General features: G+C 34.4%; 2 protein-coding genes across 4 annotated transcripts; one reads left to right on the top strand and one right to left on the bottom strand.

Annotated features, from left to right (window-relative positions):
• Nucleotides 1-1,915: 1,915 nt before the first annotated feature.
• On the top strand, nucleotides 1,916-8,298 carry LOC143460108 (DNA-directed RNA polymerases I, II, and III subunit RPABC1). 3 transcript variants are annotated; one of them, XM_076957499.1, is made up of 4 exons: nucleotides 1,916-2,266; nucleotides 5,818-5,988; nucleotides 6,786-6,987; nucleotides 7,758-8,298. In XM_076957499.1, exons 2-4 carry the CDS (start codon nucleotides 5,873-5,875, stop codon nucleotides 7,959-7,961), a joined length of 522 nt encoding a protein of 173 aa, XP_076813614.1. In that variant the 5' UTR covers nucleotides 1,916-2,266; nucleotides 5,818-5,872; the 3' UTR covers nucleotides 7,962-8,298. The 3 variants fall into 3 exon arrangements, with proteins under 3 accessions (XP_076813614.1, XP_076813613.1, XP_076813615.1); XM_076957498.1 differs by having other exon boundaries at nucleotides 1,933-2,266; nucleotides 5,818-5,992; nucleotides 6,791-6,987; XM_076957500.1 differs by lacking the exon at nucleotides 1,916-2,266 and adding an exon at nucleotides 4,432-4,996.
• Nucleotides 8,299-8,663: 365 nt separating this feature from the next.
• On the bottom strand, nucleotides 8,664-13,645 carry LOC143460107 (nidogen-1-like). Its single transcript, XM_076957497.1, has 7 exons — nucleotides 13,261-13,645; nucleotides 12,535-12,649; nucleotides 12,255-12,418; nucleotides 11,800-11,907; nucleotides 11,429-11,588; nucleotides 10,298-10,540; nucleotides 8,664-8,863 (listed from the first exon to the last, which is right to left on the bottom strand). The coding sequence occupies exons 1-7, from the start codon at nucleotides 13,453-13,455 to the stop codon at nucleotides 8,805-8,807; spliced, it is 1,044 nt and encodes a 347-aa protein (XP_076813612.1). The 5' UTR covers nucleotides 13,456-13,645; the 3' UTR covers nucleotides 8,664-8,804.
• Between the last annotated feature and the right edge of the window lie 3,257 nt (nucleotides 13,646-16,902).

Here is a 16,902-nt window from a genome sequence, read left to right as displayed (position 1 = left end):
AAACATGCCGGTGAGCCGCATGACTATGGTGAATTCATACATCACAATTCATGAATGCACACCATTACAAAGACCGCATATCACAATGGCTTATTGTCTCAATGTTTGAGAAACACGCAATTAAGATCCGAGGCTTAAAATGACGCCGAGGCTTAAAATATTACACCTATAATTCGTCAGTGTGATATCGTAATTCTTACTTGAAGCTATTGTCAAAGTTTGTCGTTCGATAAACTGTCGTAGTACCTCACTGTGCAGCCTCATTTTGCCGCCCCTGGCGCAGAGCCAGAACCGACAGGTGGCTGCTACGCCACTGCATATAATGTCTATTTTTTTGGTCAAAAATTATTTTTTTAAATTAAAAAGATTAAATTTTCTCGTTTAAAAAGATTGAACGCTCAAAAATAACATTCCCTTGGACAAATTATACTGAGGACCATTTACAGTTGTTTCGCGTTTTAAAAAATATTTTAGTCTGGATTAAATTATTGCACCAACCATGACAACGTCAGCATTGAACGTTTCAAACCGTGTTTTGTCAACATGCTTGCCGACTTGCAACTAGCTGTCAACAAAGACCGGTTGGAACCAGTAGATGGACATTCCCAAAACGTCGTTTTCGGTAATATCGACTTCAATGACAAAGCATAATTAACAACATATTAACATTACATACAAACCTTTTTGCACTGGAATGCCTAATGTGTTAAATAAGTAAAAATAGACTAAGAAACAAAATGTTTTACGGTAGAAACTGACCCAGAGCAAATGGTAATGCTGAAAACAATGTGCAAATAAAAATTAACTGTAGATAGAAAATATAAACATTAAACCAGTGCTTCTCAAACCGGGCCACTTGGCTCACTAAAGGGATAATTTTTAATTCCAGGGAGGAAATTTTCTCTAGGGAGGAATTGGGGAGGAAAAACTGTATATGAAAAAAACTTTAAATTTTAAATTTTATTTGTAACAGAAAAATCCTCTCGAAGAGGTTGTTTAGATGTCTACAATAGTGCGCGAGGACAAGCTCCTTAACTGTAGTGACTGACGTTATAAACGTGTGTGTTTGGTTCATAATGGCTATTGTTTTCTCTTTATTGTTAGTAAGGTACTTGTAGAACTAGCTAGTAAGCTAGTGATGAAAAAAAGAGGAACACACGATATTTGCGGAGACCTTCAAGCAAAACTCACACGCTTTTCTCCTCGAATTTCTTTATTAACTTCTCAACATGAGGCTCACGGTTCTCACTAACAATGAGCAACGATTTGTTTGTAAATTTGTTTGGTTATTTTGTGAGAGCGTGCTTTTGCAATTTTGAATTTTATTCCTGAGATAAATCTTCAAAAGACATCATCCAGGGACAATATTCAGGTAGTGTAAAATTTTGGAAATTATTTTTTTTGATTTTTTGGGGGGAGGAATTGACGGTGTTTTAGTTGGTAAGGGAGGAATCGGAAAAAAACTTTGAGAACCACTGCATTAAACACACCCACGTAAATTATGTGGGTCATAATCACATCATTTATGTCTATACATGGATATGATACGTTACTTGTAATGTAATATTTATGGTTTACATAATATATAATATCTTTTCAGCTGTAAAGTTATGTTGCGTCATGCGGCAATCCTGGAAGTAAGCTTGACGCAAAAGATACATCTGTCTAGCCTAAACCTGTAAAAACTTTCGAACCAAATGGTACCTTACTACCTTTCAATCATTTCAACCAAGTGGTACCTTTTTAACCGCTCGAACCAAGTGATACCATTTCAGCGACTTAAACCAAGTGGTACCTTTTGAATCACACGAACCTATACTATTTTAGTAGTACCCCAAGGAAGAGCGTTTTTATTGGTCAATTGATAACAGAAAGGCTCTACCAGTACACATAAAGCTAGAGGCAGGCATGGGGCGCATGATGTGCAGTGCGCAGGGCAAGTACAAATTAGGGGATCTTCTTGTATGGTACCTGTGCTTTATTAATTGTAATGCTTTTGAATATATGAGCTGTGTTTTGGATCTCATTGAAAACGTGAAAGGGCCAAAACGAAGAAAATAAGCCTTTAATTGGAAAATACTGTGTTTAGAGTCAGGCTTTTAGTGTGTCCTTGTGTTTTACTAGAAAATATTGGTAGCCTATCACTTAACTTTGTTGACAAACTGTATGCTTGTTGATTGTTCTATAGAACCTTTGTTTTATTTACACAATGGACGATGAGGCAGAAACCTACCGTTTATGGAGGATTCGAAAAACAGTAATGCAGGTGAAAAGAAAGTCCCATATCAAATATGAAACAACAATAAGCTATAGCCTTGCCGGCCTTAGGTTAATTTAAACGTGACCATCCTCAATTCCGTAGGCTATAGGCCTACTTTCTATGTACCGCAACTCATGTTTAACAGTACACAAACCTGTAGTTTTCTGTTTTACTTTTGTTGTTTTTCTATCTTAATCACGCAATCATTCATGCTCAGGTTGGAAATTTAGCTACCTTTGGGGAGAAATATGCTCTGTATATAAAAAACCAAAAGCTAATGATAAAGTAGCATGCAGATTTAACTCTGTCTCTGCACAGTAAAAGCTTTCCACTTGCGACTTAGGGTCGGGTACCTATTGTGAAAATTAACACTCTTTCTTGCAGATTGAAACCCAAATAAAACAAGTTATACTCAACAGACAACAACAAATTTTATACTGTTACATGCAGAATTTCATCCTGCTTAACTTTTGTGTCCAAATTTTTTTGTAAAATTCGGACACCGGGTACTTTTTTGACTGGCTACCTGACTCTATGCCTTAAAAGCATATGATCTGTAAGACAAGTCTCTAAACCTTATTATCTGGTTTGTATTTCATGACAGGATTTACTGAGATCTCGGGTATGCAGACACGCCAACTCAGGTGTGCAATGGCTAGCTAAGTGCACATCTATTCAATCTTCTCCTGGGCCTATCTAGACTAGCACTTATAACTTTATACTTATCTAACACTAGGCCTACCATACGTCCTCTTTTAGGAGGATTTGTCCTCTTTTTTCAAGAAAAGTGAATGGTCCTCCGAGGACGCTCAAAAATGCCCAAATGTCCTCTTTTTTCGCATTTCGAGTTAGTTGCTTATACTTTCAACAAAACTTTTTGGCGAGACGTTGTATTTATTTCCAAAAAATTACTGTAGCCATGAAACATGATGAATTGCTGGTTTAAAAAATGTTTTCCAACAAATTGCCCTACCAGCCCTACCTTCTTGATTGTTATTGCAAACATTGTTCGACGTTCTCTGTAACATTTGGGCCTTTTAACATGCGAGGATCTGTCGCATTTTTTTCTGGCCCGAGTTCGAACTTAACAGACCGTAAAGAAAGTGCCGCTAGTCGTCTCGACAAGTTCGTGATTTTACATGCGCGCATGTTGAGTTAAGTTCAAACTTGGGGTCTGTTAAGTTCAAACTTGCGCCAGAAAAATTGCAACAGAACCTCACATGTAACAAGGCCCATTAATAAAGCAAAGGTGTGAGTTTTGTAGGCCTAGCCTACTATTAGTGTTACTTAGGGCTACCATATATCCTCTTTTCTAAAGAAAAATGAATTGTGCTCAAAGTATAGCCTACTGAAAAATGTCAAAATGTCCTTTTTTTTGCATTTTGTGCTTTCTTGCTTATATTTTCAACACAATTATATTTTTATGTGACTTGTTTGGTTCCACGACAATTAACCGTGGGAAATTGACCGCGAACAAACTCACCGAGGACAACTGACCGGGGGACAACTGACCGTGACGTAAATTTACCTAGAACCAACTGACCTTAAATCATATTATTACTTTAATCATATAATTTGATTAAACAACAATGCTAATATGCGTAAAAAATAAAATGCGTAGCGGTTGATTTGTGTCGCCAGCCAATTTGTTGCCGGTCAGTTGACCACGACCAATTGTCGCCGGTGAATTTGTTCACGGTCAATTGACGTGATCCCGACTTTTTGGCATGAGGCCTAAGTCAAGTGACGTTTCGGCGACAGCATGAGGTCTAACCATTTTTGTTATCATTGTTTTGATTTAGACAACCATAAAAGCTAAATAAAGCTAAGCAATAACGCCAAAGAAATATACTGTGTTTTCTGATGAACTGCGGCAAAAGTATCCTTGTTTCAGAAAAGGACGTAATGATTTTGAAGCTGAATGCATTACTTGTGCATATGCGTATAGTTATCCAAAAACATGTGATAAATTCTTTAAACGTAAAACTCTATTTGCATTGTACTAGCTGGCGAAATTGTCCTCTTTTTAGGCGATGAAAATATGGTAGGCCTATCTAACACCCTATCATAAATTTATGTGGGAAGAATAAATTTTCATCAATTCTTATCAAAATTTGGGTATTATATAGAATCGGACGTTTTCATCAGTATTGTCACATCTCTTTGGATAGTATCAAGCGGCAGGTGAGCCCAATTGCTACATATGGTGACCACGAATGAATTAAACATGTAAATTCTCTCTCCTGGCCTTCATAAAAGCACTCATCTTTCTCTACCCTCGTCGCAATCAGCCAGGAATCCCTATATAGTCAAATGCTGGTGGCCATGCCCTTCGAAAGTAGTGTAGCGTCTCACTTGTTTATATATAAAACTTGAATTTTGTTACCTCTTATGAAAGGGTAAATTTAGATTATTAAGCTTAAGGGCCTCTTTATTTGGCCCAAATTAAAGCTTATATAAGGTCACGTGTGCAAAAAATGTATATAAAATTTATCTCAGGTTTGCAGGTGCTACAGACCGGCTTATTTTTGTCGTAGTTTTACCAAGATGACTGAATAAGGCAAAGAGCAGCAGACTTATCGTGAAAGTAGGGCCGTGGTGCTTGCTCGCACTGGAAAGCATGGCACTTTTTCACGAAATCTCGAGGGTGCAAGACAGCCAAAATTGGGGTGACGGGAGACTGGGCGGCTAAAAGTGGTGGTGCAAGATGTTGCAACAAGTGCCTTTTGCCGTCAGGTAGGCAAAACACCAAGCATGTGGGCCCCATTTCTCTACTGTAAATGTGCAATGTCTAAAAGGGTAGACATTATGCTGTTTTTGGTCTAAGAAAGAGGAAAGCGGAAGAATCATAGTGAAGGCTCCATTTTTTGAGAGATCGTAGCTTTTTCTGAAGTTGACATTTGGGTGCAGCAAGCACAGTCTTCAAAAGTATCAAACATGCATTTGTCATGATTTCCACTATGGGACTGTTTCCATGTTGTCACCATTACTTTTTCATATCAAAATCGAGTATTGAGGAATTGTTACCTCATAAATATTTGACGAATAAACATATTATCACATAACTTTTTCATATTTAGGCTTTGTTGTGGGTTTGTAAAAGTACGAGCAAAGCCTTTCAATTCTTGATCTCACTAGTGGTATGACATCATAATGGCTGACGTATCATGATAATATAGGGCATAGGCTGTGTTTCTATAACATCAGTTTTAATGCTAGATTGACAATAGTAAAACGGATCTAATTTGCTCCGTTTACGTTAATACCATGAAAAACAAATGTTATAAACATATATAGGCTTTATATTTAGAGACAAAAGATGAAAATCAATCAGAGCAATGCCACTAGAATAGCTGATCTTATTAGCGTTTGTTTTTTTATTTTCCAATATTTAAGCAAGCATAAACCTCTTTGACTTTGATTGCAATATTATTTATCAGTATTCTTACTTCTAATCTAACTCATATTGTTTAACAATAAATTGCAAAGGCATCAGACAGCCTTTATGAAGTAAATAGTTTTAACTAAAACTAAAGTTATATCATGTTTTTATGCAGTTATGTCATGATCGAGGTTATCTTGTTACACAACATGAATTAGATCAGTCACTTGATGAATTTAAAGAAGAATTCGGAGATAAACCGAGTGAGAGAAAACCAGGACGACAAGATCTTACCATACTTGTTGCTCACAATGATGACCCAACTGACCAAATGTTTGTTTTTTTTCCAGGTATATATGCTGCTTGCCATTTGTTATTGTAACAGTTTTTTTGTGTTTCTATTAAATTGGTTCAGTTTGGTATTTATCTATATAGGCCTTTACCATTATTAGTTGTCTACTGTCCCATACTATAATCGTACCATTTTATGAGGTATTGGAAACAACTTAGGTATATTGTCACGCACTTTTTTAAAATCCCTTCTGAGCTTGATCATGATTTTAGTTCCACCTTTTTTACAAAACTCCCTGGTCTTGAGAGAATCATAGTAGCAACATGCGAAGTAAGAAATTGTGTCACCGGCCATTACAGCCAATATTATTAATTATCAAAATCCAATGCAATAAAGATTTGCCTACAACATCTGTTGTCATTTAACACTGCATTTCTCACAGTTAGGGATGTTATGACTATAGTCTACTAGGCTCATAAAAGATCCTATGTTGTTTTACAAAACCCTAACCATTTCATTCATAAAACAAACCAAATATAGTTTCATAATCTGCCCATACTATGATCACAGAATCCATTCAGCCTTTTCTGTATGAAATAACATTTAAACACTGATAAACTGCATTGGCTTTGTATTACACTTATCTAATTTCCAGTATTGCTGTTGGATTTTTAACCTTGTAGATGCAATTATTGTCAAAACTCACATGATATTGATTATATTTTGCCATTGACTATAAGAAGCCATAAATATGGTGCTAATCTTGTGGTGAACTGGTCAAAAACATTTTCAAACATGCTGTATAATTTATGCTTAACTGTATCACATCTTTAAAATATTTTTTGATTTTTTCCAGAGGAACCCAAAGTTGGTGTGAAGACAATAAAGACCTACTGCCAGAGAATGCAGCAGGAACACATACAACGTGCTATAATTGTTGTTCAGCAGAGCATGACTCCATCAGCAAAGCAATCACTTTTCGATATGGCTCCAAAGTACATTCTGGAGCAATTCCTGGAGCAGGAGTTGCTCATAAACATCACTGAACATGAGGTAATTTGAATTTATTCAATTGGCATCAAAGCATATGATGTGATATCATAATTTTCGGCTACACTAACTTGTTTTCCTAAAACTTTTGTCACATTAAATGTCGAAACGACTATTAATGACAAAATTGGTGAATAATACTGTATACTGTAAAAAGAAAGTTGATAGTAAAAGTCACCTTAAATGGGATTGCTCGAAAAAAATTTTGACCCTCCAAGTAACACAAGATTGAGTTTTGTTTTTGGTCTACTACCTTTCTAGCATCTTTTTGACAAATTGACAGAAGAAAAGAAAGAAACTTGTGGCATTAACTACCGTAATTGAAAAAAATAAGAGAAAAATTTTCAATTATGGAATACTTTTCCTTGTTGCTTTACTAGCTGTTTTTGCACAGTGAACTATAGTTTGTATTTTTGTTTTGTTATATTATTATCGAAGTACATAGATTAATTTGTGATAACTTAAAAATTGGTAACTAAAACAGTTTACTCATTCAAAACGTGTAATCCACAATGTGACATTTATCCCAAAGGAATGCTGTTCCAACTTGAAAAGCTTACAGGATACCTCAATATTGTATACAGCATTTCTTAAGAATTTTGTTAGAGAAAAACAGCTAAGTTTAATGCGTTTATTCCTAAGCATTGCCGTGTCTAACAAAACTCATCATGGCTGACTTTTTCTATGCAATACATAAGTCTAAACTACTACTTGTTAACTCCAGGTGGATAAGTTTTTAAAGTAATAATTTTTTTCCGTTCTTATCTACGCAGCTTGTACCGGAACACGTTGTATTGACACCAGAGGAAAAGCAAGAACTTTTAACTCGGTATAAATTGAAAGATCATCAGTTGCCTCGAATACAAGCCGGCGATCCTGTTGCGAGATACTTCGGACTTAAACGTGGTCAAGTTGTAAAAATCGTCCGGCCTAGTGAAACCGCCGGACGTTATGTCACATACAGATTGGTACAGTAATGTTACTGGGAAAAACTCAGTAAATTGGAACCACCATCCTATTGCCATTCCTAATCATTCTTCTTTGCCACAATGCAAAATCATGACAAGTTTGCTGCCCAGTGCTCTATGGTAGTCTGTTTCACTTTGCCTACAACTCTATTTCTCATGAATATTTGCTGTGTTCAAAACAATCACCCAGCCATTTTTATTCATTTACGCTGTAACAGAGTTTACTATCTTGTACGCCGATCTGTCTGAGATATTTTCTAAAAATACAAGACTCTGATTTTATTGTGTTTTTTTGTGTCAGTGAAACCGGAGTGCGTAATAAATATATTTACAGATCTAACACTAATTTTAAATGCTTTTCTTGTAACTGGCAGTTGTGACTCAGTCGCAACCATATTCAGAATTGCAAAGAAAATCCAGCAATAGTTATAAAGGCAAAAGAAACACAACGGGTTTTGTCGCAATTATTACCTCTGCTTTCGGTTTTGGCAAAAATAGGGACTTTGTAAAGACAAAAATTGTACAATAGTTCAGAAATCATTGCACAAACAACTCTCCGTAAACTTAAGACTTTCCTAAGCTCAAAAAAATTTTGATACGCTTGAAGCTTGTTTGTGGCAAAATTGAACACTACATTTTGACAGTTGAAATGCGATTACTATCTGTAGTCTGCAAAAGCACAAAATTTATGTATTTCAGCCGGCGGGGACGTACGGAATCCTTTTTCTTTATTGAAAGTTTTGGCAAGTTATTGTAAATTATCATTTTGCAGCACTTTAGTTCCACAATTAAATTAAAAAGAACAATATAATCTCTTATAATACAACTGCATATTTAGTAATGTTTTCTTGGCTAGTCTTGTGTTAGCATCATTTGTGTCGTTAGGTTTGCCAGAGAGCTGGAGAAGAAATCTGCAATGTGAAAAATATACGCCCGTTATATGACTAAAAAACTTTAAGATTAAACTAAAGTTAGCTATATACATAGTGATAGACGAAAATTGTAACGTTGTAAATATTTTGTAGCTTTTTGTTTATTTTGCGTATTTGTAGAAAGCTTTCATTTTAAAACTTCATATTGTTAATAATCGCAATAGAGTAGCACAGCGTTTTATTTAATATAAAAAGCATATTGGGGTAAAAAGATAAAGAACAATTAAAAAGTTTGAAGAGTTACGTAAAAAGAATCAGATAATAATGTACTTTGGTTTAACTTTTGTCTGTGAATCTTGGTTAAATACAGAAACGTTTAACTTGCGACAAACTATTTCTTCAAAACGTACAAGTCGCCCAAAAAGATACTATTATGCGTGTTATTTTATCGACAGTTATTTTTTTACGCATATTTGTTTGACTTTTCAACGTAGGTAATCAAAAAACCTTATTGGTTTCAACTTGTTTCCCAAATACAGTGTGGGACTACATCAAAATCTTTTTGTAACAAGTAAATCATGAGCAGTTTTTGTTTTTAACTCAGTGGTCAGTATGACGCACTTATTCTTGGCATCGGAACACAGTTTAACTCGCGTAATTGTAGCTTAACTTTAAGCCCACTGCGAATTGTTATATTTACTCTTACGTATAATTACATTGAAAACTCTCTGTGAATTATCACTGCACGTGTCAATCGGTTTTATTTTCCGGAAGTGTGTAGGCTACAGCAAATTTTCAAACAGTGCTATTAGCAATATTTTATCACCACATTCTCATCATCAAAACTGTATTTATCTTGGACAGTATCTTGCCCTGCAGCTAGGCAACTATAGGTTACAAAAGTTAAGTTCAAAATTTTATTTGCAATGCGACGTAAAATTAGTACTCATGGATAAAAGCGTTTCTGGTTTTGTAAGAAATAACTTTCTTCCAAAATCCAAACAACAATCCACACGCAGTAGACAATATACGGCGTTTGTTTAATTTGCAAGTCACAACTTCTTGATTTATAAATCCGCTGTTACGTTACTCATTTGTGTTGTGTGACTAGAAAGTCGAGTTTTATCTTCTTAAGTCGGCTTTCTTTTTTGTTGCTACAAAGCAACTTTAATGTCAAAAAACTTTTGATTTTATTTTTAATCAATCTAAATTTTTCAATTCCGTAAAACTTTACGCTTTTTGTGGTTTTTAACAGTCTAAACGTGCTGGGTTGTTTTTTATTAACGCCGAGCTGCTTTTAGCTGTTACGTCTATCAATTAACCACAATCGAAATAAGAGGTTTCTATTTTAATATGATGATATTTTCATGTATTAATAATAAATTAATAATAGTATTAATAATAAATTCTTTCTCCTACATTTTCTTTACTCATGTCTATATACTTGTATAAATTTAAAATTAATAAGCCCACCTTTCAAAGTTACGCTGCAGCTATCGGAATTTCCGAGTGTCCTCCATTCAAAAGTGTAGTAATCGCTATCGTACTCGCATTTCTGTTTAACGGAGACCATTCCGCCTTCAAGAGTTTTTCCCGCTTTGCAGAAATACAGCCGGTAAAACTGCCACATATTTGACGTCACCGTTTCCATGAAGTAACCAATCGGGCAAATGTTAAAATCTTCCGGTGACTGATCAACTTCGCCACAGTCTGATGCTAAGAAATTAAAAATGGCAACTTTTACGAAAAGTCTTGCATTACTATTTACAAGCATATGCTGCTGTATCTCTGAAGTTGGGCAATATGAAGTTTATAAATGCAAACCAGAAAGTGGCCTTTTTGCTTTTTTTCGATAAAACTTTAAATATGTTAAACTTTTATATCCGCAAGATTGCATAATACTTTTAAATTGTCTAAAATTGCGTAGTATGACGATATAAGTGACCAAACTTACAATTAAAACTTTTTCAATTGAGTTCCTGAAAAAAACATTTAAGTAGTAAAACCGGCTTTTACATTTATATCACTTGCGCAAATTGCGATTGTTCGTTGTTATTAAATAAATATACAGTCTCCAGAAATCAATGGATGGTACAAGTTTTTACGAAATAATTCGCTGGCCGATATCGCTCTGCCTTTGGGCGTCTGTTGCTAGACATTATGTTTAGTTTTCTTTTCATTCTCCCTTGAGGACCATGCGCCGTTCATGTGATCATTGACCGACTGGTCTTGATATTTGTATATACAGTTCAATTTACCGTTAGCTAGCTTAAGGTGTATTTTCTCTAATTTCCTCGAATCTCTATAGCACTTCAAATGTTGCGTGTCGGTCAGATAAAGATCATTTTCAAAGCTATCACGCGCTAAACGCCTGATCAGTGATCAGACAACGTGCTTTTTTACGTTTTTTCTAAACTGTTTTCGCCCCCGCATGGCAAATCGATGAATGCGGTTGATAGCATAATTTGCAGCTATTCGGGTACTCAGTATTGCGGAGGTGAAACGTGGCTACTTTTTTCTTAAAATATTCATGCCCATTTGTAGTAAATAGAATTAAGCACAAACGCAAACTATGAAGTTGTTTTTCAGATATAAAGCACTCACTAAATGATAAGCATTCAAGAGGCAGGTCAACTCTCCAATAAAAATTTCCGCGCGAACCGGTGTTAGTTTGAGTCCATAAATTTGCCACTTCAGCTGTTCCCGACACTTCCACCTCATTTGCACAAGTTATCGCCCCTTCTGATAAAGCAAATTGACCAACCTAAAACATGTAACTGTTGATTTTAGCATAAAGTTAACAAATTATTTTTAGTTAAAACACTATTGTTTATTACATTTTCTATGTTAAATTCGTGTTTATCAAGTTACCTAAATCAGCTAAAATGTATTTCAAAGACTGTATTTGTAAAAACTTATACGGCAAACAGAGCTTAATAAATCGCTGGTACGACTCTGGCAATTATAGCACAAACCTTTGCGTAGCTGCCGTCTACTGTTTGTGCATACTGAAGGTATTTGTAAGCAAATCGTATGTAAGTGCGTTCTCCGTCAGAAGCCAACACAAACTGAAAATTGTTTCTCTGAAAAAATAAATAGCCTTTGACGCCGGTTGCTTTCGTGTCAATGCAGATTTTTCGTAGAAAGCGCACAATGATTGACGCTTAATGCATATCAAAAAGTTAAATACAGTAGTTTTATAGTTTTAAACGAATCATTACATTTATGTGTTATCAAGACATCGTGGCATGAAAGTGTTTAAAACAATAGAGCGTTTTCATTATCTTAAACAACTTAACTTTCCAGATTTTTTAAGTACATCAATCTATTCCCTATTTGGCATTCACATTTTTGTTGAATACAAAGATGTTTCTGATAAACTAGCCATCGATTATTAAAATTATAATAGACGTTTTAAGAAGTAGGTTACCTTAATATTCCCGTCGAGGTTAATCGTGTAATCGTATGTAACCACTAAACCAATCACAACGGTAAAATCGTCGTCGGCAATGTTTGCTTGAAACATGGTTTTAACCGCATTCTTCTCTTGTGTGTTGGTTATAGAACGATAAGAAATAATCCCGTTGTTCAAATCTATTAACAAAAAAAATTAATTCCGAGGCGCATTGGAAATAGTAAGTTAGCTTAATAACCCATTTCCTGGGAGGATCGGTCGCTATCGAATGATAATAACTTAATTGTAAACTTACTTGGGTTGTTCACGGGAATAAGAAAGGGGGCAAATATCAGAATATCATTTCTGACTAGATCTAGGTTTGATGTGTGCAGTGATGTTCCGAAGCTTACCGCCCCCACGACGTTTATCTATAAAGAAAATAAATGATAAAAGCTATACATTATCAGCTTTTTTGTTTGCAATAAATGTGCCTGTTTAATACTTGCAGCATATATCATATAGAGTATAGACCTTATAGAATTATGAATAATCAGAATCTATATGTGGATTATATCATGGGATAAACATATTCACAAAAAAGAAATTGCTTCAACATCACAACTAAAACTCACAGGAAATGTGACATGAATTTCCCGACATTATGACGTAAAGGAAAAATTATATCATAATTATCGCTAATTCATTGACGTTTGGCTACACGCTATATACGCACCTTGTATTAAAATGCGAAAAGTATAAAAATTACATCACTCATATCTTTTTATCTAATTTGCTGCATTTTCACAAAAATTGAAGATAAAGTAACATATCTAATTGTAATTGACCAATTACTATTTAGGTCATCAGTTACGTTACCTTTGATGTTTTAATTGATAAAACATCTCATTATTAGGTCACCGAGAAAATTGGTTTGAATCGAGTAACAGCCTGTATATACGTAGGCTTAAACTAAAAATCAAATTAAAAACAAGAAAAGTGGTAAAATTTGTTCAATATTAACTTTTTGCAAAATACTCACGTAAATCTGATCAAAACTTCCTCTACCATAAATAGTGATACTCCTTCTGAGATCAGCAACGGCATAGCCTCTTTCCCAATCTTCCGGGGAGAGGACTGTGTCTCCCGCCTCCTCTCCCGATGGAAGCAATTTTTGAGCGTAAACGCAGGTCAGCAATGCGTTAATTGTCAGAAAAAATATGAAAAGATTTCTCATTGTTTGTGATTTAGATTTCCCAGTTTTTACAAAATTCCTATCTCTTTCTGTCGGTTGTTCCTTAAATAGTTTATAATTTCACTTCCGCATCATCATGTTAGTAACCTTGATTTCTGAATAACCCTGAAAATTTCAGATTCGCATTTAAATAAAAAAAATAGGTGTTCTTTGCTATAAAAACAAACGTTTTAGTTTAATAAAATACAACTTATTTTCTACTGATTTTTTGTCCAATAAAATGATAAAATGTTGTTTACAAAACGCAATTCGGTGTTAACTTTCGTTCAGAAACTCGGTACCGCTACCACACCTTGTCAACCGTTTTTGCGGAAGCACATTTGTATTTAATCATTTCACACAATCACAAAATTCTTTTTATCTCCCTCGCTTTTTTCTCTTGCCTCACAATGGGCGCTTGATTTTGTTCACGGCCACTCTGTTTGTTACCATTCATTCGAGATAAAAAGTTTAGCAGTTGAACCGGTTTTACCGAGAAAATTGTGTGTTGACCAGATGACGCATGAGATTTGACGGATTTGCCGGCAAACTGCAAACTGTTCTGTGAACCGGTCATTGTTACAATATTTGGTTTAAATCATAGAAATTACTGATTTTTTTGGGACAAAACTTGTTATTTTCTGACTGTAGTTTGCAATTATTCAGTTGCTTATTACACCTCGTTTATTACTTTGGCGTTATCAAACAGACAATCTCAGACCTGAGTAATTATAACCTGCAAACGTGTAATTAGCAAATTTTTCTCTTAACTTTGTAATATTTATGCCAATGCAGTGCGCCTTACTTTCAAAATAGGTATTTGCTGTTTAACATTGTTAACGCTAAAATGCTTGAAAATTGATGTTCAATACGAAAATATATCATAATAAAAAATACCTTTTGACTTAATTTATTATGATCAATAAAAACATTTTCTCGGCGAAATTACTGCATGCGCAGGACAAACAATCATAAATAACTATCCTATATATCAACAACTGTTGAATTCGCATAAATCAATACAGCGCTTTAACGTGTTTGTCTCAACCCGAGAACTTACGGTTAGGCTTTCATAAAAAATTTTATTCCATATACTTCATACGTTTTATGTACAAAGTTTTATAACATTGTAAGCCTTGTTTGCATAAGACGAAACTCACAGAGCGTAGCCACCAAGGTTAATTGTTTATGTACATATAACTTTGAACTGAATTGACATGTTATAGAAACGAATATAATTGACCTACAAAAGTTTTGTTGTAGGTTATAGACATTCCAATTTTAATATACCTGTCGAAACTAACTTTTATTCATCGAATTATATCCTATGAAATCATAAACGTCATTTTATAAGTTTAGACTATATATAGTATACGGTAAATATCATATTATATGTATGTGTAGTAATTATTAAATTATAACTTTACAAAGCCACCAACGTTAAAAACAAGGAACTATACGTTTATAGTTTATACACTTATGCATTTGCAATGGCCGGTGTCCGCTGATGGAGCCATAACTCGTTGAGTAAGACATGTGGGATTTGATACTACTGTACTGTATTTGTTACACTACTACTACTACTGCACAGGTTTTTTTTTAAGGTTTGGTTTGGGTGACCGCTAAGTAGTTTTAAGAGACCGCAAGTGTTTCATTTAACTACCAAAAAATAGCCATATTTGCTTGTCCAGTCTTGCAAGTCCAAATTTTGGGAAACCGCTGGAGAAATTTGGGGGACCGTTTCGGTCCCCCAAAACACCTTAAAAAAACACTGCTACTGCATATTCAAGGAAAAGCAGTATATTGTAACATTTGAGTTTTAAATTGAAAACATTTGGAATAACACTGAAATCTCAAGAGGATTTGCACAAAATTATATGAAAATTAAACCATTCCGCTTTGAAGAATTGCTGGTGTCATTAAGTGTATATGTAGAAAGTGTTTACATTTTTCTTCAGATGTTCAAAATTCTACAGCTACACATAAGCGTATTAAAAGGTTTAAATTTATACGTAAGTATACATACTTTATTTTCAACGATAAAAGAAAACCTTATTTGAAAAAAGTAGTTCGCTTTGTGTATTACCATAAAAATTATTTCATCAAATACAAAGCATACACGTTCAAATCTTTAAAAGTTGTCTTATATATAAAGCTTGCTTTGAATCACTACAAGACACGCCTGGTTTAAGGAATTTTAAATTTATTCATAACAATGAGTTCGATCAACGCTTCATGTACGAAATCGGTATCGGTGGAAATTAATTCCGAAGAATATAAAGCTTACAATTATGCCTTATTTTGTCAACCTACCTAACTCCATAATAGATGGTGAGCTTGTGTTACGAAACAAACAATAAACGATGTTAAATAGACTGTTTGTCTTCTATACATGTACAGGTCCGTAACTCGTCCGTACTAAAATTAAATTTTGACGCCGATCCACAAAAAAGACGAATTAGCGCATTTTTGCCTGCAAATATTTTTTGCTTAAAAATTTACTTGCTGACAAAAACTGTGCGAAAAAAATTACTGTACGGTTATAACAGTAATTTTTTCAAATTTGAGTTGTAATATTTAAATAAGTTGTTCCAATGCACTAATGGCGAAATAAAATATTTACTAATACATATTTGGCTCGTAGCAAACGTTAATACTTCTAAAATTTGTAACAGGAGTTGGATTTACAAAAAAAACATTGATAACTCAAGCTAAACTCGAAATATTCACAAAATAAACAAACCATTTTGCCACATTCAATATGTGTGTATAGATTACAAGCTGTGCACTGCATGCACCATTTCATTGAACATAAAGTTTTTATATTTATTTTGACAAATTTATTCGCTTACTAAAAACTGTATGTGCCTCAAAAGTATCCCAACATAAATGCATTTAAACAAACCACCACTGGAAAGCTATTTTAATTGTAAAACTCCACTTACTGTTTCTTATACGCTTTTAAAAAGTTTCTCTATCTTCAAAAAAACTATTACGACTCATCTCTGGTTTTGCAACCAATCAAAGCTTATATAGTCATAAGAACGGAAGAAATACATTTTAAAGTAGATTTATAAAGCACTCTCAATTTGATGAATTAACTCAGATGAATGGTATCATTTGAGTATAGGATTTAACTCCAGTAAAGTACAGTAAACTAATCGTATTGACGGAGCTCAAAGCGCATAATATTACGGTTATAGTGGCCACATCTATAATTAATAATCCACCGGTAGATGGCATTTTCTACAACAGCTTTCTAATAGGATATATGTGTTGAGGGACATGAGGGTGTGTTGAATCAACTACCCATGATGGCTTGACAATACCCAATTATGTGTATAATAATTGTAATTATCCCTAATGCTGAAGTTTTTGACCTACTCACATATCCACTTTTTCGATCTTCTGAGCTGAAGCCTATCTCTAAGTGACTAATCAAAACCAATT

Source organism: Clavelina lepadiformis, chromosome 5 (genome assembly GCF_947623445.1).
Source record: "Clavelina lepadiformis chromosome 5, kaClaLepa1.1, whole genome shotgun sequence".
NCBI lineage: Eukaryota > Metazoa > Chordata > Ascidiacea > Aplousobranchia > Clavelinidae > Clavelina > Clavelina lepadiformis.
The sequence above is the reverse complement of the archived record's forward strand: the minus strand, read 5'-3'. Positions and strand labels throughout refer to the sequence as shown.

Excerpts from the sequence above, each read along its gene's own strand:
- LOC143460108 (XM_076957498.1), top strand. The coding sequence starts at position 2,210 with ATGGACGATGAGGCAGAAACCTACCGTTTATGGAGGATTCGAAAAACA. Across the intron at positions 2,267-5,817 it reads TTCGAAAAACAGTAATGCAG|TTATGTCATGATCGAGGTTA; the intron begins GTGAAAAGAAAG and ends GTTTTTATGCAG. Across the intron at positions 6,988-7,757 it reads TAAACATCACTGAACATGAG|CTTGTACCGGAACACGTTGT; the intron begins GTAATTTGAATT and ends TTATCTACGCAG.
- LOC143460107 (XM_076957497.1), bottom strand. The coding sequence starts at position 13,455 with ATGAGAAATCTTTTCATATTTTTTCTGACAATTAACGCATTGCTGACC. Across the intron at positions 12,650-13,260 it reads GAAGTTTTGATCAGATTTAC|ATAAACGTCGTGGGGGCGGT; the intron begins GTGAGTATTTTG and ends TTTTCTTTATAG. Across the intron at positions 11,589-11,799 it reads TAGACGGCAGCTACGCAAAG|GTTGGTCAATTTGCTTTATC; the intron begins GTTTGTGCTATA and ends TACATGTTTTAG.